The following is a 27,755-nucleotide window of genomic DNA, read 5'->3' as shown; positions in this document are numbered from 1 at the left end:
GGGGGGGGAGGGCGGCCCTGGGTTCAGCGCACGCCCTTGTAAATCAAATCCTGGTGCAGAACTTCGCGTTCGCTTTTTGGTTGTTGCTTCGCTCAAACGTGTCATCTGCCGCTACTAGAGCTAGGTAAAGGCCGAAGGAGAGGAAGTTAGCATTAATCCACGGGGTTTAAAAATTAAGAACGGGGAAATAAAAAGCTTTGGAAAGTGAACCTCTACTTTTTCTCCATGAAGCAGATAACGGGCAGCGTGAAGGTTAGCTGCATTTCCCGACCTTCCGGGCAGCTGCTTCGGCAGAAGTATGAAAACCCGTAGCAGCTAACGTTGGCGGCAGCACTGGGGCACAGCCTGTGTAAAGCCCAGCACCTCTCGCACGAGTAACGGCTGAAGGCGCATCAGTGCCAGAAATGACGGGCAGCGCCGATGGAGCCGGCGCCGCCTGAATGCCTGCAGCCAAGCAGAGGTGAACTCTCGTTGCTGCTCGGTTACCTGAGGAGCCGCCTTGCTGCCTGGGTTACTCCGGGTACCTTTCAGCCGCAGATCTGTGCCACGCCGGCTCCCCCTGCTGGCTCCGCTCGCCTAGCTCCGAACTCACTGGGCCGTTCAGATGGAGCCCATCGGGCTCCCGTCGGTCCCAGATGACGGCGGGTCGGTGCTGTGTTCACCTGCAGGCACTGCGGTGATACAAATAAATAAAGCGAGGCAATAGGTGCACTCGAATTAAGTTGCTTCTTTATATTACGGCTATCTCCTCCTTAAGGTTACTTTTTTCTAACAATGTTTATTGGAGCTCCTTGTTTGTTGGCTCAGGAAAACTGCTGTACTTACCAGCACAACTCATCTTCCTTAGTGATCACTGTCATACCCCAGAAACAAAAGGGAAAAAAAGGAACTGGAAGACATTCTTCCAATTTGGAACTGAACCACTACTGATTGTTTTTAAGTATTTTTTCCAAACAATTTTTGCTATCATCTTGCACAGTAAGAAAAAGGAAATCCTGATCTGCTAAGCTTGTTCCAGCAGTGTGATGGTAATTGATGCCAAAGGCCACAGCCGTGCCAAGTTACAGCAATTGTTTGTTCCATTCCATCCACAAAATCGACTGCCTTGTTCTACATGAAAATAACGTGGTTTGACATGATTTGTTCCTGAGAAGTCTGCAGAGGCTGCTCCTCATCACCTTCTCAGTGCTCTGAAATGGCTGCTACACGCAGCCTGTAATTCTGTAGCATTGGATTTTAAAGCATCTGCCCTGTAATTCTGTGTCCTCCTGTTCAGTCAAAAAACGTTGGCCCTTTCTCAGTCTCCCAGGACTTCACCCTCCCACACAGCCTTTCAAAAATAGTTGTTAACAGCAACTTTCATAGTGTTCTCTGAGCATCTCATAGAGCAAACCAGCAGCGCAAGCTGGAAAGGTGTTCTACTCTCTAACCTCATCTCTTTCTCTTGGCTCAAGCTCTTCCCCTGGATGACCTTTGTAAAGGGCAGGACATCTGAGCCTCTCTTCTTTGTTCTTTGTACCCTCAAAGGGTTCACTAATTCTGATGGAGCTCCAACCTATGTCTTAAGCATATTAAGTATAAGGCCATATACTAAGTAAGCGTTGGAAAAAATAGTTCCAAGACTGACAGCTAGACCAGACTACTGAGTTTTGTTGATACAGGAGTACAGTATTAGCAGAAGAGAACAACTGAAAAGCTAAACTAGTCGACACATCTGACAAATCGTGGTGTATCTGTATCACCTGCATGGCCCCCTTTTTACAGAATATACAACCAATGTTTGCATTATGAATGTCGCTTTCATAAATAAATATTTAACTATACAGCAGAAAATATTATGCTTAGCTAATTATCTAATGATTTTTCTAAGATGCTGTGCCTTTTTATGCATTTTAATGTTCCAATGCACATAGTTTAAATAATATTAGTCAGCCCTCCACAAACAAATTGCTAATTGAAATATTCAGCAAGGATTCAAGCTGTCTGCTTCATTTACACTTATTAGACATAATACAATTCAAATTCTAGCATCTAATACACTAATAAGCTAAGCTACATTACAGCTTAACGACTTATTTTGATGTAGGAGTACTCATCCTCTGGTGGCTTGAAGGAGATTTTGCAGGGTGTTATTTTCCCCCCTCATCTGCCTGTTCTGTTTAAATATTTAGTGAAGAACAAGAATCTCTGATTTCCCAAGGGGAAGTTAAGTGCTTTAAGTGTCCCCCATTACAGTGATCTTTTTTTCAAATGCTGATGCGTTCTTTTAAAACCTCCTGGTTTAGTTAGGTTGCTCCTTACTAGCGTAGGAGCTATTCTGATGAGAGTTACAGCATTAACGCTTTCCCAGCAGCGCCTGGTAGGACTGGATGATCTTTTCCAACCTTAATGATTCTCTGCCTGATGTTTTGGGCAAGCTGCAGCTGACATTTTCCTCACCTCTCCTCAGCTTGCACCTGTTTTCTAGTGGGGAGATTTTTGTCCTTTCTGTGGACAGCATCTCAGAAGCCAAAGATTTATCATCTGCTGGGAATTTTTAACTTTTTGTGAGAAAAGATTTTCTTAAATCCATTAAATATTGTTCGTTATCTAATAATTTTAGCTTTTCAAGAACTCAGATGGAATAAGGCAATTTCAGTTACTTAATTGTTGCCAGTATAAATATTCTTACTAAAGATACTTTGGCTCTTCCTGCTGTTATTTCTGGGAGGCCCACCTGTTTGACTCTTAAACACAAGAATGGACCTTTTCACACCTTTATCAGTGAAAATCAGGATACTACACAGTACTGTGTGCCATTGTACAGTGCTGTTTTCTACACTTCATAGTATGTTCATAAAGTCTTACAAGATAAAAAGAAATCAATAATTTGTTGTAATCAATAATAATGTTATTTGCTTTGCATCACACAGGAAAGGGCAAAGCCAGGCATTACAGATATACAGGACAGCGCAAAGCACACAGACAATGTGAATCACCATAACAAACCGTTAGCATAGACAGCAGTTGTCATTGACCATCACCTTTTTTTGGGTGTGATATAGGTTTTTAAAGTTAAATTTGAAGGTGGCTGAGGTACCTTGAGGATATGTACAGCTGCAAGATGAAGAGCAGAAGTTCCTTTTTTGGAATATAGAAAGATAAGAACCTTGTGCATGGAGAAGAGAAGAAATATACATGCAAAAAAGAGATGGTTGACACAAGCAAAGCCATTGGCTAAAAATGAGTTGCATATCAATCCTCTAATTGTGAAAAAACAATTGTGAATAAATTGTCTTTGCCAGTTAGGAAAATGAAGCTAAACAAAAATACCAATTACATAAAGGCTATACGTCCATTGAAAAATGTGTGCAGATCAGAGAAGCCTGCTAAGCAGAAAACACCAGCGTATTTAGATCCATTATGAATGAGAGAATTTGTTTTTGAGGCCAGGAAGGATTGTAGGATTGTCGTATTAGAATAAATAAAGTGTCCAGAAGCATGATTAAAAGCATTATTTTGGATTTAGGGATATTAAACATCTGGACATAAGTGGTGTTAGACACAGACTGGCATTTGGTCAGGAATAGTCTTCTCCAGTGCAGAAAAATAAAACAAGTAAACCAGTAGAACGAAGACTGCAATTGAATGTGTTTGTGTGCAAGATTGCTTAAAAAAATTAAAAAAAAGCTGTGAAAGAACGTGAACTGAAAACCAAAAATTGGACAGTAGCTGTAACAAAATGAATGTTGCAATGATAGCAATGCTAACAGAAGACAAGAAACATAGCTATATGAAATTGGTAGTGTTTTTATTATGTTTATTCTAGTAATGGTGCTTCCACATTCAAGTTGAAGGATTGATTGCAACGCTGTCTGTTCTGCTTAGTAATTTCTATTGTACATTACCCAGTCATGTTTTCGAAAGTAAACATTGTATTTTAAGAGATCAGTGCTGTCAGTGACTGTACCTAAGGCAGGAGTTATCTGAAGGGCCGATTTTGTTATGTCATGAAGCAAATGTGTTCTTACTATAAAAAGCCGTTGTTCTACCATTAATTGTTTTTGGAGTTTTTTCCCCCCACTGTCATTCTCATTACAAATATTTTTCTATGAACAAGCATTAATGAAGATCCAACCATCTATCAATACAGAGGGAAATCTTACGTGTTCTTCTCAGCTCCAGCTGCTAACAGTAATGTAATGCCTTCAGAAAAACGTGCATCTGATTTCAAACGTGATCTGAATCTCTTTTCCCACAGGATCACAGCTAAAACTCTATTAACTGCATGATAAACTTTCACCAGATGTATTTTAAAGGTGGATATTGCTAAAAGTTAGTAACACAATAAAGGAGGAGATTAATTATATAACATGGTAAGAGATACTTGGAACACCACCATGGGCATAAAGCATTACTGTTAACGCTGACCTATTCGAATTACATACAAGGAACAGAACTTTTCTAGTCTTTTGCATTGCATATTCCTAATTTTACCTAATCTTTTGATTTTCAGTGAAGTTCCAAACATTATTTTCAGTCAATGCCTATGAAGTCTGTTGTTTCTAGAAAACCCTGTGTATGGAATCTCCATAATTGCTGTGAAATCATCTTAACTACTTATTCTGGAAGGAGTTGGAGGTGACAACTACCTGCTGTTACAGAGAAACTCTGAGCCAAAATGACACCAAAACACTGGTGTGTTCAGGAGTGTACGGCTAAATACTGAAGACAACTAAGATGCCAGAATAAACTTCTGGAAGTTAAATCCTTTTAACTTCCTTTTACTACTCTTACAATCAATTAAGACCTGTAATTAACTGTTTGTTGAAGCAGAGTCTTATAAAGCTGAAAATTACTCACAGTTTGCAGCTGCAGAGACCTTAGTCACTTCCCTTCATTCTGTTGGAAAAATTAGAAAGCTTCTCTCTGCATGTACATTCATTCTATTGAACGTAAATTGATAGGATTTTGTTGCAGCGTGAAACAGAGGGAGACTATTTCTGACGAGCACCAACTTCTTTCTGATTTTCGGTTAAACGCACGCATGCAGTTTTGATTTTAAGTTCTAAATACAGTCCGCTAATTTTGAAACTGCAACATGTTTTAGTAAAACAGGTTTATCCAGTTGGGTCTTTAAAAGCCCAGGGATGGAGGCTGCACGGTACCTCCGGTCCAAGGAGCAGAGGGGGATAATCCCTTCTCTGAGTCCAGCAGCTGCACTCCTGTGAGTGCAGCACAGGATGCTCTTGCCTTTCTTTGCTGCCAGCTCGTGCTGCTGACCTAAATTCAACCCTTTTCAGTAGAGCTGCTCTCCAGCTAGCCAATCCCTTTAGCTCTCATTTCAATTCTATTAGAAGGTGATGTTGCTGGCCTTAAATTGGAAGTTTGGTCTCCAAATTCAGTGTTACTAAAGCTGGAATAATTTTGCTGTTGAATAACTTTGCTCCCATCCTTCTTCCGTCCCTTTCTGAGTAGCATTTGTGCTTTTAGCATTGCTAAATAATGCTTGCTCCTTTGTATGCCAAAGAGATAACAAACACGTGACACCTGAGTCATTAGTAACATCAGCACTCATCAGTAAGTTAAGCATACTGAGACACCCAATGAAGACAAATACTGCTATATGAGAAATACGCTGCAGAGAATAGGACTGTGGGAAATGCTGACTTCAGAAAGGAAGCAATCAATTGGAATTTTATTTTTTTAACCAAGTCTCTTAAAAAAGTAAGGATCCGCAATACCAGGTTGGTAGGAGAGGTGGGGAAATGAAAGTGCTCCCCCATAGATGACCTGATCTATTCCCAGACCATGCTTTGCACTACCTGCCTGCCGAAGAGCCTTCTGCATATATGTCCAAAGGAGTGGAAAAAAAAAGAAAGGAGCTGCAGTCAGACCAAGCCTACAGTTAGCAAAGAATACATGGATGGTGGTTAAAGGAAGAGTAAAGCAACACATGATATTTACCCTAATATCTCAATCTAGCATGTTCAAGGCCCTCCTGAACCAAACAACATCTGTGTTGTTTTTTTTTTTTTCCTTTTACAACTTGTTTCCTGACTGACCACAAAGCACACTGAGGTCCCTGTCTTCCCTGACAACACAGGCCTCACTTCACTAAGCATATACAATGGTGATCCTCGCTGCCAGGTACATCAGGTCCTTTTGATGTTTAAGCTCATCCACCAGCTGAAACAGCCATGGGAGAAGTGGGAGATAAAGCGGTAGCAATGGAACTGCAGAACTAGAGAACAGACTTCTGCAAAATAGCAAAGTATGATTCCATAATATCTAGCTCCCCAATTTAATGCCTCTAAATTTAAGCGTCATTTACAGGAACATATTTGCCAAAAATTTTGTTGCTAACTTACTACAGTAATTTTACATATGAGGATAGGAACCTAAAAGCTCACCAATTTCTCTTTCAGTGGAATCCCACACTCAGGACAGTTAAAAGCAGATAGCTGCCTGGAGTGCCATCCAACAACTAATGAAATCTTACGATCTTATCTGACTTTCTTTCATGTGCCTCTTTGGGAAATAACTACTTAAATAGCTTCATTATTAGTTTTCAGTATATGAGATGATGGTGTTTAAGTTTACCTGGAGAAATAGGAGCTTCTTCCTTCCCTGTTTGTATTCTCAAAAAAAAAAAAAAAAAAAAGGAAGAGTACTCGCAGTCCCACCTATCTGCTCTCTCCAATGAGAGACAAAAAGCCACAGGCTAGGATTAAAAGCAGGGAAAAAGTAAGGGGGGAAAAGAAATCCCGCCTTGTTGCCTCCTCCTGCCTTCCCTGCTACTTACAACTTAAAATGGACAATTTCCTTCGTAAGTGTAAGATGATTAAGATGTCACAGGAGTTGGAATTCCCCTTCTCACCTTTTTAACTCCCCCCAGGTTGTTTTTGTTTTTATGTTTCCGTTTTTTTGCAGAAGTTGCTATAACACTATGACTACAAGACCTAACTGGACTTATCTGGACTTTTTTTTTTAGTCCTACTGTTTTGAAAATACTGGACCCATCTTCATTGCTTCACACATACATGCACACACACTGCTTAGTTCTTCCACTTACAGTTCAAGATACAGAAGTACAGAACTCCCAAGTGCACAGAGCAAAGGAAAAGACCCCAAACCAGTTCTTCCTCCACCGCCCCACCCACAAAAGATTTCTGCTCAGTACATGCACATTTCAGTATCAGAACACACAGACCTGGCACTTCTGTGAATATTCTACATTAGCCCACTGAAAGTCTTTGAGCTCAAACAGTAGAGCTGTGAAATTAATTTCCCAGTTGATAAATACATAGCGTTGAAACACGTGTGCAGTTTACCATTCTGCAGGTGGAGCACTGCATGGAGGTGACTACTTCTACCCTTGGGACAGCCAACCACTAAGGTGAGCAGATCTGTTACAAGTGAGTTAGGAGAGAAACAGCAAGTTGGAGGCACGTTCCTTATGACACTGCACAAAGAACTTTCTCTACAGCTCAGTAAGCATAGCACAGAGGTTGTGTAGCTCAAGCCTTCAAGAAACTAGAAAAGAATTTAAAAAAAAAAAAAAGGCAAGCCTTACAAAGAAAAGGCCAATTAGCACTAAGACCTTTTTCCTCTTCCTAACGTTTAATTGTAGTGCATCAGCAAATCTGACTTTTCCTGTGCTAATTCAACTTTAGACGACCTTTTTCTTTCCTACAGGATGGGAACTGTTACTACATATTTGAAGACAGGTTGCTGAGAAAAGGTGGGACAGGGCCCAGGAACTCTGCAGGTGACATACCTACCTCCTGTCACTGCTGGAGAACTGGCCACAAGTGACCCAAGCACTTGGAACGTCAACAATCACAACCAAGGCACCACATTTGTAGCTGAAGAAAGCTCTTAACAGAGGGAGACATGTGGTGGAGGGTTTCTTTCGAAGGGAGATCCTCACCAATTACGTTATGCAAGCAGTCTGCATGTGAAGTTGTACCACCTGATCAAGTTTGGCACCAGGCATGGGAATTTTAGTAATGCTTTGAGCTAATTCTTGTACTGTTTTCTATGGATTTTTTTTTTTTTTTTTACTATACTATTTTACTGATTTTATTTCAGACATAGCACTAATCAAATGTTCCTTACAAAAAGAGAACACCACTGCTCAAGCAGTGCTCATGTGGCACTTTCCTCATGAACTGATGACAGCCGCAGTAAAATCATTCTGAAGGGTGTGAAACTCATCCAAATCTGTAACTGATACATTGTTCATCAAAACTAGTTGAATTTTACCACATTAAGAAAAAGTCTCAGTTCTAAGACAGAGATACAGAAACCAGTTCACGCCTAAACCAATGACACATTCTTCCGAGACTACAGTCCATAGCAGGCATCAGAGCACATCCAGAGCTGATTTTAGCAAAATTCTCTCTTAGAAGTTCCTGAAAAGAGGCAACATGCAACATCCTGCCCCACCCCGCTGCTGGTTCTCCACTTGCAGTTACAACATCTCCGCTCAGGAAGCAGTGCAGCCACGCAACCTAACTCCCTTCAATTCATTCTTATGACTTGCTACCTTTAAAGACAGACCACTCTGCCAGTGCACTAAAAGCTGCCCTAGCAGTGGGAAGGAAGTGTCACCTAAAAGGGGTGAAATTTATTTTCAGGCCAGCTACATCCTTGGCCTGTACTGCAAATGACAACATCAATCATTGCCATTGGAAGCACTATTTTTTTTTCCTTCCTTTTAAAACAGGCAACCAACAACTTATTTTCCCAGTGAAACAGAGTTACGCAAATGGCTTTGTATCAAATTTGAAAACACCTCAAAGTCGATGAAAGCCAAATTCTAGAGGGAGACAACAGGGGTAAAAAAAATATCAAATACACATGATATTTTAATACAAAATATTAGCTTTTTTTTTTTTTTTACACAAAAGTCAGTTTTTTTAAAATATAGAACCTTAAAAAAAATGAACAAATTGCTATCCACACACTATAAACACTTCTTTGTGCTCAGTTTGATCAAGTTATCAGAACAATTTAAACACCAGTCCATAGTTTAAACACTGCCTTGAAGTTTTATGAAAACTCTGCCGCACTGTGCACTACCATTGTATGTACAGTGTGAAGCGCCTTCTTTCAGCTTTAATACCATAGAAGAAACTGTTCAGTTATCAGGTTCTTTGTGCAAGGATTTCACATTCTACTCATGCTCATGACAGATCTGCATTACACTTCAGTTGCACTGGTATGAGCAACCACATGTAATTCTGTGAATGTTCACTGTAAGAATGTCCATTACATGGATTGAGATACATATTCTGAAAGTACAAGTTCTTCAGCTAGATAAAAGAAAACTTGGTATTGTTAGTTTAGGGGAAATGCTAGCCTGATTAACCAGAACTTAACAATTGCTAAGCACTGAAATGAATTTTGATTTCTCAAAGTTGAATAAAAGTAATTAACTATCATATTTTCATAAAGATGGGCTACATTGCAGGTGCATCACAGGATGATACGTAATCGCCCATTTTTTGAACCCAGAAACAGGAAAAAAATTTCCCTTTAAGTTGGAGGTCTTAAAAGGTCTTGTTTTAACTGCAAATCATCCACAAGTTGCAGGCTGTTAGCCAAGTAGATTTAGGATGATTTACTTGCATTACAGTAATTTACACAATTGAACTTTATGCATACAGTACAAAACTATGAACAAAAAGGTGAAGCAAACTTTTTTTATTTATATTCAGGTAAAAACATTAACCTGATGAAGTAAATTATTGCAGATTTGAGAAATCAGCACATAAAACAGTTGGACAGAGCATTGCTTACAGGTGCTTTATCTGTGTCAAAAGACAAAGGCTGAACTGTTTGATCCAAGCTAGCGCTGAGGGGAGAAAAAAAAACCTACAAAAGTAACCCAGAACTTAGATCAAGAACAAGAAAACTGTTTACTCAAACAGGGAATTAAACAATTAATTTGTCTTTTAAAAAAACTTTACATCAATTCAAAATGCTCTGGCCTTACCACAATACACACTGGCCAGCCCAAACTGTTGGGACTTGAACTACATGAAAATCTTCCCAGCCTCTAGTAAGAGGCCTCTGCTGCCTGAATCACTGTGTAAACAGCTCTAGAGCGCCGACTGGTGAAGACTTCCACCAGTATATCCTACCACTACAGTAAACTATGCTATAAGAAAGATTCTACCTAGTTACAAAGGCTGAATTATATTGACAATATATATTTGATTTCAGTAAAATTTAAATTATCTTAATCAGAGAAAGAGGCATGGAGCAATTAAATGCTCACACGAACCAAAACATAACAATTGTCGAATGTTGCACACAAAAGAACCAAGTGAATTGCACATCAGACAATACATGAGGATGGGTAAAATTAGAGGCAGGTGAGGGTACACAGAACTAGTCTACTAAACTAGATTTGTCAAATACATGGTGTATTTTAATTTCTGTACTTATGTACAAAAGTTGTCTTTGGAGGAAAAATTTCAGACTTCAGCTAGATGGATACACACAGCCCAGTATTAAACTGCACAGCGACATTTATTGTTCCAGCCTGGAAAAACATCCCTTTTTAAATTTCACACAGCAAAGCAAGTTAAAAACTTCACTCGTCAAATAAATGATAATTTAAACAAGAACTTGCTAAAGAAACCTTGTCACAACAACTTTTTAGGGCCTGAACATTTTAAGTCCATAGGGGCCTTTAATGAATATCAACCAAGTGTCTTTGTTTATAATCTGCAAGCCGTTTTCTACAACAAGAAGGCGTAACACGTTTCCTTGACTCAGGTGATATATTTAGAAAAGAATCATGAGTTTCTCTTTTGCTGTAACAGGCAGACATTGCATTTTTCATTGTGATCAGGAAAGATGGAATGACTGCTGCCCTTCTCTTGCAGCTATCAAAAGTTTTTCACGCATTATCTCAATAGTTGAATAGTCCGGCAATTTGAGATAGTTCACACAAGTCATTACTGAGGGCAAGAAGTCATCTGGATTCTCTGTAGACTCAAATGTCTTCCGTACAATTGTCAATGGAGGATTCAAACTTCGAAAGCCTATTAAGAAGAGAAGAGATTCAGAATGACAGTGACAGAAGCACGGATTTCACAACTGAGTTCAGTCAGTGCTTTTAGAAGTGTAGTATGTGACTTCACAAGGCTATAGAGCAAACCAAAAATCCTTTCTGTGGATTAGCTTCCCAGCATTAACTGTGGAAGAATTTTTATGTGTTAAAAACACTACACATTATTTCTATATGCAGTTTCTAAGATTATCTGAAGTTATGGCTGCTGTATCTCATTTTCTCCAGCAATGGTTTTTGTACTAGTAATCCTCAATCCTGTCTATGCTGTCTCTCCAAAAAACTGCTTTTTTTTTTTTTTCCTTTTAAATCAACTTTTATTTAACAAATTCTTTCTTTAACTAGAAAAAGCAGAGAATTTAAGTAATTGAGATAGATTGTCTTTACTTGCAAAACATTCAGCCAAAAGGGTGGCAAAAGGTGTTATCTTCTAAAGATCCCTAGCAAAGACAATGAATTGCTCAGGTGTTTCCCCCTCACTGCCTCTTGTCTAAATTCTGAAAGTCAGAAGAGGAGTAATTAAAGTTTATCATTATGCTAGTACTGTTTCTTTGCTAGATAAAAACATTTGTTTCCAGGAAGTAACACAACATTTTGTTGTCATCACAGCTTAAAATATACACCTGCTATCAAACAAATATAGTACTAAGAATTTTTGCTTTTGTTTAAATTAAGTCTAAATTATTCTTGTCCTCTAGGAGATTATCTGGTAACCACGAGAGAATTGCTCAAATAAAGTGATGAGATGAATGCCAAATTCATGATATAATTCTATCTGCAATAGAATTCCAGACAATTCAAAACCTAGAAACAGCAAACATACAAAGCTGTAAAATAAGCAATTATTTTATTTCCCCCTTACTGAAGTAATCCACTTATTCTGAAAGACACCACTCATTTTGATTTGATGTACAGCAAAACAGAACCTACCTCCTACTGGCAGCCTGGGACTACCAGTCACAAACTGAAGAAACAGTCTCTGCTGCTCACTATCAAAGCTACTGAGAATTTCAAAGAGATACTTCACTGCTCGACTAAAGAGAAAAAAAAGACAACTTCTGTTCAGAGTGAAAACAACTGCATATTTCAATATATATATATTCCAAATACATTCCATAATTCCCATTGCTTAAGTGTATATTTAAAATAGATTTAAAACTAGACTAACACCGTATTACCTGTCATGTGTATAACCGTGATCTGGCCTGCAACATTCCATTAAGGTCTTGGCATCCCATGTGTCTGTTTTGCTGCCACATAAGAGTTGCTCCAACTGTAAAGTTTAAAAAATATTTTTCCCCTTTAGAAAGCAATGCAGAGTTAGTAACATCTGTTCTAACAGCTACTACAGTAGTAAGAAAATATTCTCCTTTCTGCATTCTGTAGCAAACTATTGCAATGCATCAAGCCCAGTGACAGCCTCATTTGCTGAATCTGCCTCTGCACCACCACATGAAATGTGGCACATTTTACAGCAGACAGCTGCTCTCAATAAGTAATTTATACTGGAGAACTGAGAACTGCCAAACCACCTTAACATTTGACATATTTTGCAAGTTCACTGACATATAGGGAATAGAAAGGACAGAGTATTTACACTCATTTTGATGTGTTTTTATTGATGGTGGTTTGGTTTTTTTTTTTTTAGTTTTTTTGTTTAGTTGTTTGTTTTCAGAAAACTGCTCTCAGAGAGAAAAAGCAGTAACAATTATTAGGTGTTTCTGTCAGCAAGGTTGTTGGATTAGTTCTTGACTTGTTTTTTTGAGGGGGTAAGAGCAGCGTTTGTGTTTTGTTGTCGTTTTCCTTTGTTTTACTTCAGCTTACTGCACCTGTTCTTTCTATGCACTTGGGCAGCTGACAGGCTATAGCCAAAACACAGAAGGACATCTGTAGAAGCTTTCAATGTTAAGTTCTTTATAATTACTTAGGAAGGGTTTATAAGTTATGAGCAACAGAACTTATATCACCCATGATTGCCCTATTAAAGATGAAATATCTTACAACTTACACTACTCCTGCTGCTTACTTTTCAATTGTATTTGTAGATAAGCAATGGAACAACATTAACATTTGAAAGTTTACAATCACAAAATAGGCATTAAACTAAAACAATGACACGACAGAATCCCATGTATCACAAGTACTTTAAAAAGGAGAAGCTTGAGTAGGGCACGTCCCAAAAAAAGTTTATTTTACTACCTTTACATTTGCTAGAGAAAAACGGTAGTATTTCTTCAAAGTAGTACCAAAAAAGTTGTAAAGAATCACTACTAGCTGCAGATCTAAGTTTTAAGAAACCTTCACAATGCAAAGCATCAAGAACAAAGATTTTACGTGAAGGCTTGGCTGAAAGTTTTAGAGCATGCATTTCCTCCTGAAGTCAAAGGTGTGAGCTGATGAAGATAGGCAAACCCCTGGAAATACAACCTTCAAATGAACTCCCCAAAGGCAAAGTTCTAAAATATTCTCTTTTCTAGTCCAGACAGTCCTAGCTGTGTGTCTCAATTCAGTCTGCTTCAGAGCATAAGAATTTTACAAGAAAGTTAATGTGATGGGGGCAGAAAAAAAAAAAAAAGGCATGAAGACCCACTATCCTATTAACTCCACATACGCACCCATAGCCATTAGGAGGTACTGCAATGAAGGGAATTAAAGTTTCCATAACAATATAGAACAAGTTTACATAAGCAGAAGCCTTTTTTTGAGAAAAGCTAGATATACTCAACTTTCAAGAAAACTGCATTTCTCATAATAAAAACTGCATTTTTAAGATTAAGATATGCATTTTTAAAGACCATTCTACTACTTTTCACCAGATGTTTGTATTAAGAGCATACATATATGGCAATCAGATTATAAGTGTATTCTTAAAGAATGCTTTTACCAACCTCCTCAGGATAGAAATACTGAAGATGACTGAGGGGGAAGACTGACTCAAATCCATCTCTGAAGGAATCAAACTGTCTGGCAACACCTTCATTAAGTGCCCAGAATATAACCAACTGCAAAGGAACAGCAAAAAAAGTTATTAAAAAAACTCAAGTGCAGAATGATCACAACTGTACAGAAGACTAGAGCTACAGAAAATAACTCCAGGTAAGTCTGGTCATATAGTCAGTGCAGTTGGAGCAATGTTTGAACATAAATTCATGGGGCTGTTCTACAGCATTGCCTCACTTTGCCTTAATTCAGAAGCTTGTACTGTGGCCTGTGTGCAGATGCAGCACACCACAGTTGCAGAGAATCTCTTCTGCTAATCTACAGTGACAGGCCGCACAAGTCACTTGAGTTCAAACAACCCTCATATCTAGAATACTCTAAATATGCAACTCAAGCCAAGTGTAAACAACTCAGCTTTTATTCTTGATAGAAATAAAGCTAACATTTGGAACTCAGAATAGCTGGTTAAACTGATCCTGTCCAACAAAATATTTTCAAGCAAATCTAAATCTCTTTCAAGAGATTAAAACTCTGAAGTCCACAATTCAAATTAAACCATTTCCTAAATACTTCTTACCCAAAAAAGCATACTTGTAAATATCCATTATAGAAAAGTCTCACTAATGTAAGCCACAGGATTTCAAAGCAAGGTGTGTTGACTAGGATTCAAAAAGTTGGACTTTGGGGTCAGTGAGTTTTTGGTTTATATAAACTAGTACAGAACAGAAGCAGTGAGAAAACTACTGCTGTTCCCAGTTCATGAGAATGAACTGAAATACATACAGAAATAAACTGCTATGAACTAAGGTAAGGAAGAACTAAAATGAAAAACTTTGTAGTCCCAGCTTTACTTTCTACATACTCTGAGATACTCCTCTAAATTGTGGATGGTGACTGGTGTATCTTTTCCCCCTTTTTTCAGCTCTATATTAGGAAATCCAGGAAGTGTGAAATCCAGTCCTAGATCCTCCACTGAGCAGCCATTCATAGTCAGAGTTTCCAATGCATACTGTAGACTTTCTTTGGTCTAAAAAAATAAAAATAAAAATATATATATACATATATATATATATATATATATATATCCAAAGTGAAAACCAGTGAGAACAACTTATTCATATTAACAAAAAGTTATGCCTTCTGAAACAGTTTCAACCAGTATTTCTATAAGAATATTGCTGTTACAGTACTCCTTGCCTTTCTCTATGTTTATTGTACAGAACAGTAAGCCAAAACAAACCAAATAAACTCAAACAGTAAATCCAGCAATTCTAGAATTACTTCAGCTTCTCACATGCCTTTCATTTAGAAATACTGCTGCAGGAGAATGAGGTGTGTAACATGTTAGACCTCTTGGCTATGCTTTTTCCTTAGAATAGTGAATAGCATTCATATTTGGCATGCATACGGACATCTTTCAGCTTCTATCCATCAGGTTTCTCTAACTTGCTGATAAATTAAAAGCAGTGATCAAGGAGAAAGAGCGAGACAAAGAAATGAAGAGGAACTGGCTTTAGATGTTACTGTTTGCAGCATGGGAGTTGGGCCAGATGACCTCCTAAGGCTCCTTCTAATTCAAACAACTCTACAATAATGACAAGCCACTGAAACTGTAGTATCAAAACTGTTCCTTTAATAAAAGTTATCACTATTACCAACACTAATAAGCATTATCATACACACACTTATGTCTACTACAAAATCCAAATGCATGCAAAGATGTACTCTTCGTTCCAAAGATGTACTCTTCGTTCCCTAGAGTTATTTTCCTACCTGTGTTTTGTCCTGCTCAAGTCTTTTCTTTTGTCTTACAATATCTTCAAGATGATATATTGATTTGGCTACTACTGGATCAATACTGAACAAGTCATGAGACGTCAAAGAAGTTTCCTGGCGTAACATCCATTTATAAAAAGGAAGTCCAAGAGGAAGATCCACCTGTCAACCAAAACATTCAGTACCGAACTGTTAGACTTGAAAAATGTGATCTTTCATTGTTTTCTCTTGACTTCATCTACATTTTATTTAGTAATTCATAGTTCTCTCACATACCAAAACAGTGTTTTTACCCAAGATATTTGCCACTGAGCAAACAGAACTGACTGCTTAGAGCATATGCATTAGATTGCCCAGCAAGGTAGCAGGCAGTATAATAATGATTCCAAAGTGATCCTGAAATAAGACTGGAAAGACTGCAACACATAGCATGCATTTGCTTATTGTTTCCTCAGTGTCTTAAAGTTAACATTAAGTTCTTCAATATGCACTAACCTTTTCCATCAAAAAGCTCAGCTGCATTTCTCCAACTAAACTACTAGAGCTGGAAACATTCCTTGCAACTTTAATGCTACATTTCTCTCCCCAGTGAAAAAAAATAAAACAACCGATATCCAATTTAAACCCTTTAGAAGAACATTTTAAACTCACCAGTCTAAAATCCATGATTGCCTTAGCCATTAGTTTTCCCAGAAAGCGGAACTTCATTTTAACTTTTGCAATGTGAGCTGGCTTGGCTGTTCTACCAAAAGGAAGTGCAAAAAGGCCTTGCAGATTATGAATATACTTGGTACCTTCTTGGCTTCCTGGTGAGGAAGAGAAGGGGACAGAAAGGAAATAAGTTCAACATATACACCAAGAGATTCATTCTAGACAAGAAGCTACCATGATTATAGCCTAAAACACATCGTAAAATTGAAAGAAAGAATTTGTAGTCTTACAATCAATATAAAAACAAAGTTGTAAAGGTAGTAAAACATTTACCTTTTGGATTGGCTAAAGTTACTTCTTCCCCCCTCCAAAGGCCTAAGTCTGCTCTCTGTAGTTCCTGAGATACAAGTGCATAGAACTCTAGTGTAGGGCCCAAGCCTGTGCCAACCTTCCAAAGAGAAAGAATGCAGGGAGAAGGAAAAAGGTGGGGGGAGAAAAATAAGTAAGTAAATAAGAGCCCATTCAATCAGTTTGAATATCTAAGTTCTTACTTACACTAAGAAATGTAACTCATGATGAGCTATAAGACTGCTGCAAAAAGCCTCTGGAGAGTATAACTATACTAATAACAATTACAAAATAATTGAAATAGCTTAGAAACAGTGAATAATAAAAATGGAAAGTACTATTTACCACCTAATGATCATAAAAAAATGCAGCTTCACCTCGAGTTAGAAAAAAAATACATTCTTCACAATAAGACTGATCATGAAATTTAGCACAACACGTCAGAAAGTTTCTTCTAGCAACTAAAAATCATAACCAAGTGAAGGAGGGATAATTAAGGATTTTGCAGAACAGCAGTGGGAAGGATCAAGAGTCTGACTGGGTCATTCTAGGAAAGTTGTAGCTTTTTTAATTAATCTTCAATAAAAAGGAGTTAAATTAGACTGCATTGACATTACTTACTTCATTCTCATACTGGATTTCCAACATGGCTCTTGAACTGCCTAGATCCTGCATCACAGATTCTGCCTGTTTCAACAGCTCATCTCTGTTCACAGTGCGCTACACATTAAAGAAGTTTTAAGTAGTGAAATTATGTCTGCAAGCCCCAGATCCCAAGGCAGTTACAACAGGAAAAAAGTTGGTTATGCAAGCTTTTCCACCCCATTCTAGCAGTTCCACAATTCAACAATTCTCAATTTAATAAAATGATCGTTTCTCCTATATCAAGACTAATAAGCAATGAAGTGTTCCATTTAAATTAGACTATATCTTCCAGTTGTATCTACATAACCTAACAGGTACTTATTACTCCTGCTAAGAATCAGACAGAAGGACTACAAGTTAGTAAAGAAGTGCTATTATGCAATGTTACATACCTTAAACTAACACAGTGTGAATAGAAAACTGGCTAGAGATGCTCAAGTCCAACAACTTAAAGAAACATTTCTATCCTGCCCCCATATATTCCCTAGTAGGATAAGTGGCAGGCTTAGAAAAATAAAAAACCACCAACCACACACCATGGGGATCCTACATGTTGGAAGCTATGGTCTGATTAAGCTAGATTCTCACTTATTCTCTATCAAAGGTTTTCAATACAGCGGATCTCAGATTAAAATAACACACACTCAAGGCAGACAGCCCAAGACTCCCTCAATTTTAAGTAGTCACAGCGTAATTTCAACATGCTGTAACAACTCTCCCAGAATATAAAGATGGTGTTTCCGTACATTCAGACAATGTTGCCTCTACATCCTATCAGCAGAAGTATTCTACTTCTATCCAAAGGAAATCAGTTAACAAGCAAATCTACAGAAGTCTCTAACCAAACCTAAAGCTTGAACTCTTGGTGTACAGTTTCAGAAGTTGTAAAGAATACAGTTCTAAATTAAGCAGGATGTGAATAAGCAACAAAGTACACTCTAGCCTCTTCTGCCATCTAATGGCAGATACCTAGAAGACATCATGCTTTCTACTTGGGGACTTTTAAATGAATGAAAATAAGCCTCCTCTTCACCTGTATGCTACCAGAAGTGATGTTTTAAAATAAATTTGCTCGCAATTATATTCTTAACAGCAATAAAACAAATAAATCACACATTCCATTTTGAAAAAACAGATACACCTACTTTTTTCCTGTCCAGTCGTGGTGCCACTCTGCTATCCTGAGAATCTGATTGATTGATTTCTGGATTAGTATCCAGTAGTCTTTGCATGGCTCGATCACGATCAAAAGCAGTTACATAAAACAGCATTTGTCGGGTATCAAATGGAAAGAAAAATGGGCTGCAAAGAGCATTGGATTAATTAGCTAGGATTCAACTACCATTTATAGCTAGAACAAATGCAGTATGCCTGAAGCTAACGCTTTATTAGATACTAGTGAAAGCAACCTCCCAAATGGTTTTGAGGTGATGCTCATGAGAAAGTCTAGAGATTAAATATTAATATGGAATTTTTTGAAAAATCTAGGAAAAATTTAAACCCTGCTAGAAAAAAACAGTAACAAATTCTCAAATGCCATGGCTATGAAAAGACTGTGCAGCTTCCTTTTACTTGTTCAAACCTGTTTTGCAGTTAGTAAATCTAATTCACATAAAAGATCTTAAGAATGTGGCTTGAGCTCCTGTATTTGGAGAAGAAAAAAGATGCCCAAAATATACATCTGCATTTAGTTCAAGTTATGCAGCACAGGTATAAAGCGTAAACATTCATCCAAGTGCCACTACATGACTTGTAAGATTTCTGTTCCTTTTACTTCCCCACAGTACTTTCAAAAGCGTAACACATCCTGTACTTGGGCTGCCCAGTTAAGAGAAGTACTGAATTAAAATTAGAAATACTATATTGTAAGTCATTCATACCATGTTTTTCCAAGTTCTGTCAGCCAAGTTGGTATGTTTCCTGTCATAATTACCAGTGGATCTTGAAGCTGTCTATTTGCTTTTGCTGTCAGTTTACTGTTGATAAATTCTGAAGTTGGAATAATCTCCTTGCATATTGCATTCTGTGATAATTAAAGAACAACATATTTCGAGTTAAAGAAATGCTGGAAAAACACACAAGTCTTTTTACAGACTTCATGCTTCTAATTGCTTTATTACAGGAAAAAAAGGTTTCATTGTCATTTTGGTCACGCAGGTCATACAGAGCCTGACTCGTGAAAGAGACTGAGCAGCCTTCTACCACACATTTTCTTTTCAGGAATAATGTTACCATTTAACTTAAGGAAGGAAAAAAATGTGTTCAACACACTGCAGGTAAGGCTGGCTATAAGAAAATGTAGCTTTCGTGTTACTTTTTCTTTTTGTGTGGTTGAGGGTAGGTGGCAAATTTAATGGATTTACGGACAGTTGCTTATATCAAGTATGAAAGATTTTAAGTGCTCTACTCACATCATACAAATAATACCAGTATCGACTGATAGCATGTAAAACTCTCAAAAGAAGAATAACATCTAATGAAGGATCTTCAAATGTTATGTTTTCAGGAGGAGTAGATATGAGGTAAACTTCTAAAGGATTCAATACTGAAGGGCATACACCATCTAGCAGGAGAAAAAAATTGTTATTGAAACTTAATAGTGAAATGTTCAGAACTTATTTAGAAGAAACGTAAGTAGTTTTAGTTACTTATACAGCATTCATTCAGACAACACACTTCCATTAGACAATTCCAATTACATCTTTTAGTTTTAATGTGCACATTCATACATATATATATATATATATATATATATATATATGTGTGTGTGTGTTTATTTTAAAACATTTTATGCTTTAAAAACAAGAAACAGGTGCCCAACAGTCTTCCTCTCCATTCTTTCAGCAATTTCACAGAAATATTACATCAGCAACATACTCACCATGCCACAATTCGTCATGCTTTTTAGAATTCCTAGGTGAGGTTTTTGTGGGAGCAGTTTGAGCTCTTCCTCTTTTACCACCAACGCAGTCTTTGTTACCATCTTCATCCTCCCGTACAGGTTTGTACCTAAAATGTAATTTAAGTTTCTATTAAGATTTTGTGTGTGGGTTGTTTTTGTTTTTTTTCTTTTTTTTACTTACAAGGAAAAAACAGTTGCAGAACTTAGTTGATTAAATTACTGTAAATTTACTTTTGTGACAGCTAAAAAGCAGAAAAGGTAAGAAACTCACAAGTAAATGAGTTACATTCAAGTTTTATACATCTCTCTCACAGTAGAGAAGTTGTCCTTCCTCTAGCAAACTTACCAAATGGTATGTGTTTTTGTCCAAATCCCAGCTCTTCCTAATGGATTGCTTTCATCATCAGTCGATTCCCTTTCCTCCTCAGCTTGCAAACTGTACAGCTTAACTGCTTGATACACAGTCATATTATATGGTAGCAAGTGATCCCCAATGTAAAACTGCAATCTATGTCTCACGTTCCCTGAATTTAAGAATTGAGCAGCCTGAACAAAGCAAAACAAAGAACCACACAAGTTAGGCAAACTTATTGCTAGCTTCTCTTTGAGATTTTCCCCACACCATCCTCTCTCCTTCCCCATTGGGAAAGCTTACCAAAGATTCATCTATTTCTTCATCTGACCCATCATCATCACTATCCTCATCATCTTCTCTAACTCTTCCATAACCTGAGGCAAGAGCGGGGAAAAAAGCACATATTTAACAGGAAATTTTGGTCTTTTTGTACACATAAGTACCCCGCTGTCTAAAACAGTTCCAAAGTACATATAAACATATAAGAGTCACACACTTTAGAACAAATTTCAGTGTCAACATTCACATCAAGCTCACTTTATAGCCAATCTGACAGTCAACTTATATTATATATAAAATACATATATTTTTAATATTTCTGTATTTAATTATATTTTTGTAATTAATTAGATGGAATTGTTTCCAAGCAGGAAAAGTTTGCCTCATAAAATGGTAGATTTATTTTCAGCCTTGCTTTACCCCCCTGTGAACGAGATACAATTACAGGTACCTTACACTTTCTTCAATAGAATTCTCACAGGTTTCTACGGACTCAACACTATTAACAATAGAGACTACCCTAAGAAACAAATTACCCCCCTCAACCATATAAAGGTATTAATACCTCTAACAACAAGATATCTTTCAATGGCTTGAACCAAAGCCAGAGGATCAATCTTCACAGGTCCACCTTTCCACTGTTTCACATTAGCACAGTCTGGATGTCTTTGCAGCTGGCATTTTAACTGATGTGTATTGAAGAATTTTAAAGCTTGGGATCCTCTGTTAAGAGAAAAACTCAAAATAATTTATGAAAAAAGTTGCCACAAAGAATCTATTAATAATAACTGCATTAAAAAGGCTTATACATGCATTTGAGAATTCACTTGTCCAGATGATACTTCAGTCTATTACTATAAAAACATGCTATTAAGATTTAGATTAACAGATCAAGGGTTTAACAGTATAAGAACTCCAGAATCTAAATTGGCCAGTCTTATTTCCAAAGGAATCTGCACGGATTAAGAGAAAGCCCAGTCTGAGATCTGATCATAATATGGCCTACTGAGCATCACTGATGTGTGAAGTTTTTCAGTGGTCAAAGAATTTTAGAGCTGTGTTGACCTGCAGTGCAATAAGGATAAGAACCAGGGATAGAGAATGCAAGCATTTCGCTCTCGTGTTTTAATAAGTTAAAGAGAAATTGAAAGCTTGTTTTCCTTGCTAAATATAGTTCACAGATTCCATTTCACCATGCCAACTGTCAATACTTATGCTAACTAGTTGTATACACAACTATCTCATCTTGGACTGCTTCTATTTCCAGGTACTAGCAGAAGACTAACTCAACATTTCCAATGACAGAACACACATTAAGACTAGCCAGTCAATCAGCGCTGTTGTAGTCTGACTTTCCATGGTTAGCTTTCAGAGAAGCAGAATTTTGAATTTATGACTGGCAATTTCAACTTTCATAGTTATTTCATTTTTTATACAAATAGTGCATATTGGGAAGCACTGCAAATAGTCTACGCTCTGTAGTCTTACGAAAGCTAACATCAAGACCTCGAAGTATTAGAAACAATGCTGCATGCATTCAATTTCATGTTTGTTTTTCAAATACTTTCACAAAAAGCAAGTACTGAACTTCAGTGTACAACACATTAAAACCTATAGTGTGAGGCTCAGAAAAATCTATTGTAATTCAGATCTTATCACAGTTGATTAAAACCACCACTATTTTCTACACTCCTTCCCTAGCAGTCAAAAGAGTATGCCTATCATAGAATTCAGCTTTTCGATAGCTATTTTGATAATAAATACTTTCAGACTTGCAGTACTGAAGTGACTTACTAGATTCTATACAACAAAAGAAACTATGCTGATTTAATATGGAAAATTACTGAAATCAGAGAAATAGGCTTTCATTACTTCAAATCCTACTAAGAACACAACTGGATTCTGAATTTAATTTATATTACTAAAGAGGGCACATCTACAGTTATTTTAAATTATGGTGACAGCTAACTGTTACCATTCAACTACTTCTACTGTTTTCTCAGGACAACAGAACCTATCTGAACAATCAAGCTGAACACTGCTTCACTAAAAATATCAGTGTCAGCAAAACAGAAATTACTCCTTCCAGCATTGGTTACAAGTGTAGGGAAGACATGAATTTTTAAATTTAAGAGACTGCTTCCAACCTAAGCCTAACAGGAAGAAGTTTCAAGATGTCAAGCAAAGATGTAGATACAATCTCTCTTACGTTGAACAAGATCAGAATTCTCCATTACCTCTTGAAATTTTTAGTGCTGAAACAAAGTTCAGAAAACAAAAGCTTCCAACAAAACCGTTACCTGAGCATTAATCCTTACCTGCTCCCTGTTCCATTTCCACTGGGGAAGTCATGCACTTTCACTGGAAACTGCTCCATCTGACTGAGGCAATTGTTCATTTTATGGACTAATGCCAACAAAGGTGCATTTTCTAATGGCTCTAATCTTCCAAGGGGTTCTTCTCCAGGAAGCTAGAATATATTCAAATGTTTTAGTTACATGTTTGAATTAATTCACCTTAAGCAACTTACACCACAAGTTGTTCACAAAGGAGGTGAAAATTTAGTGCTCTCACTTCAGGTATCAGTATCAGAACAGCCAGATGACAGTACATGTATATGAAAGATAATGCCTCCAGAACGCACTTCTCACTTTTACTACTCTAGTTTAGAATTAATAGCCCTGCAGATTTGAAGAATTCATCCTTAACCCCGACCAGGAAGCTTCACTGAAACTGTAGTTACCTACTTTTTCCACTTCCACTTTTAATTTTTACTTTAAAGGCAAGGCAATCTAGTTTCTTGCAGTATTTAGGATTAAAGAGAGCAAAAATGATTGGATCACTACCTGAACTCTTCATATCAACTTATAGTCATGAACAACCTTTAAGTTGTTCAAGACTCAGACAACTGACCATGCTGAAATCTCTTCCCCTCCCCAGCTGGGTGAAAATGTCTAATTACAAGGTATTCCAAAGAATTCATGACTTAGAAGGACAGAGAGCCATGTAAAAGTTATGTTATACAGCTTTGCTGTAAGCAAATAATTCCATATGCACTCTCACCATCTTTGAGTCAAGGTCCTTGCTGAACCTCTCAGATAGAGAAAAACAACCATAAATGCCAAAACAAAAAAACTTACTGGAGAGGAGAAAAATACATGAAGAAATCTTTTCAATCTGATATCCCTGCTTACAGCATCTTTTTCACTTTTAGATGTCAAGTAAAGCAGCAGTTGTTTCACAAATCCACTATGCTGGATTTCAAATGAGGAGACGTCAGACTCCGAGACAATGCTACGGATTTCTACAAGGCACTCTGTTCCACCATCCACCTGAAAAATACGAAGACAGTATTTTACTACCTAAGTAATAAGGGCTTAAGAAATACTATTTCTCTTCTACAGCACAGAACAGCTCTAAAAATCTAAGAACTTTCTTTCAGTAGTGTAATACAAGTAATATCTGAGCAAGTAAACTAAGGATACCAAGGATAAGCTACTTCTTTATTCAAGGAGGAAGATTACAGGCAAGTATATTTTACCTTTCTCAAAGAAATGCAAGATTCCGTTTGTCTCAAATTCATGAGCTCCAAACAAAATACAAATAACTAAAACATACTGATACAGATTTTGAACAGCAACCATGTGTATGTCAAGAAAGTAAAATTTTATTTAATAATTTTTTCCTGATGTCAAAGCACATAACTCAACTGTTCAGCTACTTCAGGAGTTACAGGTTTAGACTATTTGTCACAATTGCCTGAGAAGTCAGGCTCAAAATTCTTGAGATAATAGATTTGGCCTCATCTGCATCATTTCTTGCATTTGCCTTCAACAAAATACAACTGCCCTCCCCAGGTGCTCTAAAGTTTTGATTACAAACTGTGTACTCCCCAGGTAGAAAAGCAATCCTGAACACTCAACTACAGAATTTCTGAATTTGGAAGCAAACACTAGAAGCAAAAAAAGCCAGAACATACCATCATTAAGCTAGTTTTTTATTATAAATAATGTGCCAGTGGTTAAACAGTAATTTAAAAAACAACACACAAAAACAAGCCACTTCAAGTTCAGAAACACTTAAAACACTGCCCACATTGTCTAAAATATCAGCTTTTCTTCCTCTAGAATCACAGCTTCCTCCTAAACACTTCCGTCACTTCCACTCCACCCCTTCAAAAAGTCTGCCATTTCTAACCTGGAGGTTAAGTTGTTCAGTTGCAGTGCAAAGTCTCTGTAATACATTTAGTGCAGGATTGCTTCCGTCCATGTTTTCCGAACTAAAATAACGATCTACAAATTTATGGGCTTGCTCCTTAATCCAACCCTTAATTTTTTCTCTGTAATGAAACAAAAAGCATTTGGCACATTAGTATTTGCATATTTCAGCAATACAAGTAAACACAGCCAAAGTACTACTTTCCTTATGTTTAGCAGCAAAAAAGTTCCCCCTCTTACTCAATTACAGTAAATACATTCTCTCTGCTGATTACTTCTTGCAATATTTTTCCAAGTTCTCCAATTGTTTTCACAGCACATTTTACACACTATTAAGAGGTTATTCTTTTTTCCTCAACTTATCATAGAATCCTTGACTGGCTTGGAAACAACCCTGGAAGATCATTTAGTCCACAGGAAAAGACGTCTTCCACTAAAAAAGGTTGCTCAAAGCTCCATCTAACCCAAATCTGAACATCTTCAGTTATGATCCATCCACAGTCTTTTCACTGTTTTTTAAGGACTATTTTAACAATATTTGTTCCCAAATACCTTTGATGCGCTACTGCTTATACAGCAACTTATCATAAGAAGGTGGCTGCACCTCAAATTCAGCTTCATATTACATGGACTGTGACTTGTGTACCTGTTATTGGAAATTGTATCCTTGGAAGCAGTTCTTGCAAGACCACTTACACCTGCTGTTCGTGCTGGTTCAATGTTATTACTGTTGGACTGTGTACTTAATCTTCCCCATGTTTTAGGATTTAAACTTGCTAAGAAGGAAGATTTAGGAGATTGAGTAGTTGTAGGACTTTTTGCTGCAAAAAAAAAAAAAAAAAAAAAAGAAGGATTACAAGGATCTTGTAGAATCAACAGTTTTATTGCAGCTAGCATTAATGCATCAAGTAGCACTGTCAATAAGTTTACTACAAAAGAAGTCCAAGTCATATTAAGAATATTTTACCTTGATTGTCTACTTTGTCATCATCTCTTGGGGGAGAATATTTTGGTCTCCTTGGCCCCCGTTTTGGCAGTCTTTTTCTCTTTAGAACATCACTCAGTCGTCTGTCCAAATTTAGAAACAAAGTTGCATGATTCCATGAGTTCTGCGAGTTCTATGATTCACCACATTCATAAGCATAAGGATACAAGAGATCCCAACCCAAAACAAGGAGGGCGCAACAGAAGAACAGACTACAGGAGGAGTCTCGACTCTTATTTTACGGGAAGGACAAAGGAATTACTCCAGCTAGAGGGAAAGCACTCGACTTGCTATCACTCTTCTATTACAGGTAACCAAACACAGGAGTACCACTAGATAAAAACACGAAAATAATGTGGCGCCTTTGTCTAGTTATTCATTTATTCAAATGAATATCATACAAGAAAAGAAAATACACAAATTCTTGAACAAACAACAAAAGACAATTGACTTGCCTGTCCCCTCAATAATAACCTTAAGAATAATGACTCTTCCCTCCAGTCCCCAACAGAAAGCAACCACCACTATGGCAAGTATTCCTTTGAAAGAATCACTGTTCTCAGGAGTTACATGAGACTACAGCTGTTGCTCTTGGCATTCTGCAGCCTCCCATCAAAAAGCATGGATTGTTTAACATCATTACATCACAACTATCAGGTCACTAGTTTTTCTTTATTTGCTTTTTTCTTGGAAAAAAGCATGAAATGAATTAAAGCTTCCAGATGATATCTTCAACATGGCTTCATTTTACTTTTAAAGGAAAATATCACAGCCCAATACAGCTGATACTGCAGCAGCCCACATCAGTTAAAGATTTTCCCAAAGAAAAAAAAAATCACATTTGCTCACAACACATAGTGCACTTACCCTTGTGGGCTTAGATCCAAAGAATCCTCCCGGCTGTGCTGTAAGCTGGGAGAGCCCAAATCTGCAGCTGCATTAGTGGCAGCAGTGGCTGTTCCAGTACTTATAGTTGTAGTGGTACCCAGCGTTCCTGATCCATTAGTGCATACCTTTGGTGGGCTCGTTAGCAAAGCCTCAGATTCCGCTAAGTTTTTCACTTGATGCATCACTCCTTCAAAAAGGAAGAAATCTTTATGCTTAGTATTTTATTTAGGGCATTGGGGGAGGAGGTTACAGAACATGTAAGTAAAAGACTTCTGTCTCTTCAAACAACTTGTAGCCTCCATTATGAGGTTTCTGCAACATTTGCATAAGCACATACACACACTAAATTTATTTGCAGCAGTTGCACACTTTAAAAGCAGATTAATCTTTTGTAGAATAAGTTAATCTATACTTTTTTTAAGTGACAGTCACAGGTAGGGCAACTAAAAAGTCCTGAGAGACTCAGGGAATTCCTGCTCAGAACTCATTAGTTCTGTCCAGTAGGAGTATCCATGTAATTTCCACCAGGCCTCTTCAGTCTAAAAGTAAGTTCTAACATCTATTAGCCTGTACAAACTTGTTTCAGATTCAAGAAGTCACATCCGTCTCTCGTTCAGAGTGTTGATCAACTCCTCCCCAGTCATACAATGATACCTTGCACAGATTCGCCTTATGCAAGTAAGACATTAACGATACAATTTGGG

General features: G+C 37.4%; 2 protein-coding genes across 9 annotated transcripts in view; one reads left to right on the top strand and one right to left on the bottom strand.

Moving 5' to 3' along the window:
* Nucleotides 1-257, top strand: part of LOC122161443 (collagen alpha-1(I) chain-like) — a 638-nt gene extending 381 nt beyond the window's left edge. The window contains exon 2 of the mRNA XM_042820886.1: nt 232-257. Within this exon, the coding sequence (XP_042676820.1) occupies nt 232-257 (26 nt within the window). The remainder of the gene's footprint in view (nt 1-231) is intronic.
* A 9,418-nt stretch (nt 258-9,675) lies between these two features.
* TRIP12 (thyroid hormone receptor interactor 12) overlaps nt 9,676-27,755 on the bottom strand; it is a 67,902-nt gene continuing 49,822 nt past the window's right edge. For 6 of the 8 annotated variants that reach the window (XM_042821140.1, XM_042821144.1, XM_042821147.1 and 3 more), the window contains 22 exons: nt 27,031-27,238; nt 26,146-26,246; nt 25,825-25,999; nt 25,159-25,300; nt 24,102-24,293; nt 23,280-23,431; nt 21,527-21,699; nt 20,983-21,056; nt 20,674-20,873; nt 20,307-20,434; nt 19,837-19,988; nt 19,306-19,448; nt 18,571-18,727; nt 17,402-17,500; nt 16,766-16,880; nt 16,433-16,587; nt 15,779-15,943; nt 14,868-15,032; nt 13,954-14,067; nt 12,244-12,338; nt 11,996-12,099; nt 9,676-11,039 (listed from right to left, as the gene is read on the bottom strand). In XM_042821140.1, the coding sequence (XP_042677074.1) occupies nt 10,843-11,039; nt 11,996-12,099; nt 12,244-12,338; nt 13,954-14,067; nt 14,868-15,032; nt 15,779-15,943; nt 16,433-16,587; nt 16,766-16,880; nt 17,402-17,500; nt 18,571-18,727; nt 19,306-19,448; nt 19,837-19,988; nt 20,307-20,434; nt 20,674-20,873; nt 20,983-21,056; nt 21,527-21,699; nt 23,280-23,431; nt 24,102-24,293; nt 25,159-25,300; nt 25,825-25,999; nt 26,146-26,246; nt 27,031-27,238 (3,206 nt within the window). In that variant the 3' untranslated portion in view covers nt 9,676-10,842. The remainder of the gene's footprint in view (nt 11,040-11,995; nt 12,100-12,243; nt 12,339-13,953; nt 14,068-14,867; nt 15,033-15,778; nt 15,944-16,432; nt 16,588-16,765; nt 16,881-17,401; nt 17,501-18,570; nt 18,728-19,305; nt 19,449-19,836; nt 19,989-20,306; nt 20,435-20,673; nt 20,874-20,982; nt 21,057-21,526; nt 21,700-23,279; nt 23,432-24,101; nt 24,294-25,158; nt 25,301-25,824; nt 26,000-26,145; nt 26,247-27,030; nt 27,239-27,755) is intronic. The other 2 variants (XM_042821143.1, XM_042821146.1) reach the window with 1 other exon arrangement.

This window comes from Centrocercus urophasianus, unplaced genomic scaffold, assembly GCF_019232065.1.
Source record: "Centrocercus urophasianus isolate 14NV4802_14NV808 unplaced genomic scaffold, USGS_Curo_1.0 seq_19, whole genome shotgun sequence".
Lineage (NCBI taxonomy): Eukaryota > Metazoa > Chordata > Aves > Galliformes > Phasianidae > Centrocercus > Centrocercus urophasianus.
The sequence above is the reverse complement of the archived record's forward strand: the minus strand, read 5'-3'. Positions and strand labels throughout refer to the sequence as shown.